General features: G+C 41.9%; 1 protein-coding gene across 1 annotated transcript; it reads right to left on the minus strand.

Moving 5' to 3' along the window:
- cldn34a (claudin 34a) lies at nt 1-732 on the minus strand (the record flags this gene model as incomplete). The annotated part of the gene is made up of 1 exon (XM_083970052.1): nt 1-732. One exon carries the CDS (start codon nt 730-732, stop codon nt 1-3), a length of 732 nt encoding a protein of 243 aa, XP_083826178.1.
- Between the last annotated feature and the right edge of the window lie 3,443 nt (nt 733-4,175).

Below are 4,175 nucleotides of genomic sequence, written 5' to 3' on the forward strand. Positions count from 1 at the left end.
TCAGGAGACCTCCCCAGTGTGGAACACAGGATTATCTATTCCCTGGTTTTCAGAGTTCTGTGTCATGTTCATTGCTGTGCGGGGGCCTTGGAGCGGGCCCCCGGGGGCCTCTGGCTTCACACTGTGCCAGGCGTAGCGGTACGAGAGGAAGAGCAGGCCGCTTATGAGCATGAGGATGGAGGCGAAGAGCCCCACGCCGATGGCCGAGCCCACCTGCTGCCTGACGGGAGCCGCAGGGAGGTGGAACTCGGGGGGGAAGTCTATGGTGCCGTTGTTGAGCACCGAGTTCATGTTCCACACCAGCGGCACCATGGAGAAGGTCCCCGTGAGCAGGTACAGGCTCCCGGCCAGCCTGAAGAGCAGCCTGATGCTGCTGCGATCCTCCACAGAGAAGTAGGCCAACCTCATGGCCAAGGCGCCGCTGATGTTCCCCGCCAGGCCGCAGAACACCGCCAGCACCATCAGCACCTGAGCCACGGGGATCTCCACGGGAACGAAGGAGTCAGAGACGGCGATGCTCCGACAGTTCTCTATCTGTGGGAGGACGTGGCTGTAGAAACAGGCCTTCCAGATGCCCACCCAGGCCACGCCCGAGGTCACCACCGACACGTCGTCCACCTGCCACAGGCGCCACTCGTTGAGGCCGGCCGTGGCCATGGTGAAGATCCACGCCAGGAAGCCCGCGATCAGGCCCAGGAACTGCCTGTGAGCCGTGTTGGCCAGGTAGATCATCCTGTCCGGTGTGGCTGCTACTCCCACAGACTGACCTCTGACTCACACATGTCTGAGCTCAGGCTGCCTCTGGCTCACCTGCTGGAAACACACACACACAGCTGTAAACATTCATATTCTGGTCATGTTTTTATATTTAAACGACCTCTTCAAATTCTGTTTCCTGAACATAATTCAGGATTCAAGATTCAATTTTTTTTTTTTTTTTTTTAATTCTAAGACATACAGAGGAATTTCCAGTAGTTCAAGTCAAATAACCCTAACCAAGTACTGAGTGTTATGTGTGGACATACTTTTTGTAACACTTTCACTATTAAGCATTAAGCATTCAATACTGAATTCATCATTTATAAGACATGAATACTCATTAGTATATAGTTTATAAACACAGTTTAAAATGTTTTACTCATCATTGATAAGCACTAACTTTATAAACTACATACTAATGACTATTCATGTATTATAAGTGAAGAATTCAGTATTTATTAATGCTTAACTAATGATTAATATTATGTACTTATTATAAAGTGTTACCATACATTAGAAGACCAACATTTCTATATTAAAAATGCTTTAACTGAAGGATATTAAAAATGCTTTAAAAAAAAAAAAATTGGTCTTTTGTAATATTCAAATGTTTTGAGATACAGAATTTTAGGTCTTCATTAAATGTGAGCCATAATCATTACAATTAAAGGAAATAAATAAATAAAGACATTAAATGTTTAATTCTGTGTTGTACTAGTTTCCCTTTTTGAATTAAATTACTGATATAAAACATTTTTTCCATGATATTCTAATTCACTGAGATGCATCTGTATTATAGATATAAATTAAATGCTGTAGAAAACTAAATATAATATATAAAATCACCTATGTACATCAGTGGCTGTAGTGCAAAAGTATAGTGTGTATGGTAGCAAATGTTAAAGTCCAGGGGCAGAGGGGGGGAAGTCAGCAGTGGCTCTCAGGGCCTTGGTTAAAGGTGTCCTGGGACCAGGGGTGTTTCTAAACACTCTGGGGGCAACAAATACATTATTCTACTGCTAATGGGAGAGATTAACATTGGTGTTGGTATCACTGACTTATCCTATGGTATGCTCTGCATATAATAATATTGTGCATACTATGTGTGTACAGCTATTGGCAACATCATGTTGCCATTGATATGGACCAATACCAGCCATCTCAGGGGGCCCCTTTCCACCTCAGGGGGCCCCTAGGCAATTACAGTACCTGGGTTGCCTGCCCTGTTGCAGCACCCCTGTCGGGGACACACCTCAAAAGGAACCTTTACAGGGTCGGTTCACTCAAGTGACCACTATACTTTTTCCAATATACCCTCTCACCTCCAGAGATAAACAGCTGTGTAGATAATGTAATCAGCTCATGTCTGGAGACATTATGGCCCTGGAGGGAAGGTTTTAATAGGAGCTGCAGCTCTTCCTTCCCACTGGACTAGTCCCTGTGAAAACCATTGAGCTCCATGAAGAGGTGTGTTTGGTGAAGCAGGTGGAGGGAATTAGTGAATGACATGTAGATCTTTGGCATTTCATTGCTCCATGACATGTTCTTATATCACTCCACTGGTTTAAACCAGAGAGTAGGAGCAGGGCCAGTAAGAAGTAAGACATTTTGGAACAAGAATACAACTTTTTTCTATAAAAACCAGTGTTGGGGAGACTTAAACTACATTTTAAACTACATAGCTGAACTACAATTTGCTGTAACTTGCTGGTAGTTAAACTACATTAATATTTTGTGCTGCGTCAAGTGTTTCAACTACTTTTTGGGTCATCTTTTGTAGTTTAACTACTAAATTTACAAACTACAATTTTGGCCAATAACATGAACCGGACCCGGCTGACTTTGAGCTGCTCATGTGTCGAGTCAACAAACAATTCTGCCCTGGAATCTTGTGCTAGTGCCCAAGTGTTAGTGCCTCTAAAGTTCCTCTCATGGTTTTAAACATTGTTTTTAAAGACACACCGATCTAGAATATGTCGACCTCTTTGTATTTTGTATTACAATTTTTGTTGACATTTCTGATTTACAAGTGGGTATTGGGGTAGAATTTTCATTTTCTCTTTATATTACCCAACATGTCTATGTTGACCAAAAACTTCAGCTTTTTTTCTTTAAAAAAAATAAAACAGAGTTGAGAGGCATATTTCTGCTGGCATGTGAATTTTTTGGAGGCTATTATATTTTGTTTCATATACACCACATGTTGATGTATTTAACGCTGAGTTAAATGAGTAGAATGAGCAGAATGTAGTTTCACAAACTACATTTCACCATGGGTAGTAATGTAGTTTGTTTAAACTACTGCCAGGCTGAACTACATGGAGTTTTACAAGTTACACTGGCAAAGTAGCTTCCTCAACACTGGTAAAAACAGGGATTGGTACCATAAAACATTTTGTAAGACAGATTACTCTTCAAACCCGTTCTGAACTGAGGCATTTCAAACACCACATCCACGTAGACACAATATAGCTGTCACTTATGACAAACAAACGCTTAATCTCTTGATCTCAGACATGTGACACATTGCAGGAAAAATATAACATCAAGTGTGTGTGTAGCTTCACTGCTCCCTCTCATTGGCTCTGCTCTCTGGTCAGAGACAGGTGAACTCTGCCTCTCTTCATAAAGATATTCCCTCGTGGTGTTTTGAGGATGTGGGGGGGAACACGCTGAACACGTTACTCCATCAAACCATCAAGCCGATGAGTTATTACTCTGTCACTCTGCACGATTCCAAGGTTTTTCCTCTAATGTGTCACCAGATGTAAACATGCTACACAACCAGTGAGCAGCAACACACCACATGAGGCCTGTTAACACTATCAGTCAGCACAGTTCATTTTACACTGGATTTTATGACGTGCCTATATTTGGCATTCATTCATTAATAGCTAAATTAAAATAAAATAGTTAAATAGATTATGACCATAGAAGAAGGATTTAGACCATAAGAAACACAATCAAATTGTGACGTTGTGTTCAAATGAAAGCTTCTGTCCTGTTAGTATCTCCTGAATCATCCAGGGTATAATCATTCTACAGATACACTGTGTGATGATGAGGAAAAAGCAGTAGTCTACAAACAGTAACAGTACATTTTAGATTCATTTGTGGAATTAGATGACACCTCCTGTGTGTACATGAAGCTTATTTTCCAGTAAGTGCAGATACAATCTGTTCACACACTCCTGGAGTTAATGATTATCCATTTAAATCATTGCAGGTTATGAAGTGGAATCAAACAACTCTCTCTTCCACGTCGCCCTCTCACTCACCTCCATGTGTCTCAGACTCAGATTTAGTTGTTTTCTTCAAACACCGGCTCCTTTCTGCAGTAGCTACAATTATCTCAGCAGTGTAAGTGTCCACATGGTGCTCCGCTACGTGAGAGGAAAACCATACTCCCGGTCTTG

The sequence above is a fragment of the Trachurus trachurus genome (genome assembly GCF_905171665.1).
Source record: "Trachurus trachurus genome assembly, chromosome: 4".
In the NCBI taxonomy this organism is placed as follows: Eukaryota; Metazoa; Chordata; class Actinopteri; order Carangiformes; family Carangidae; genus Trachurus; species Trachurus trachurus.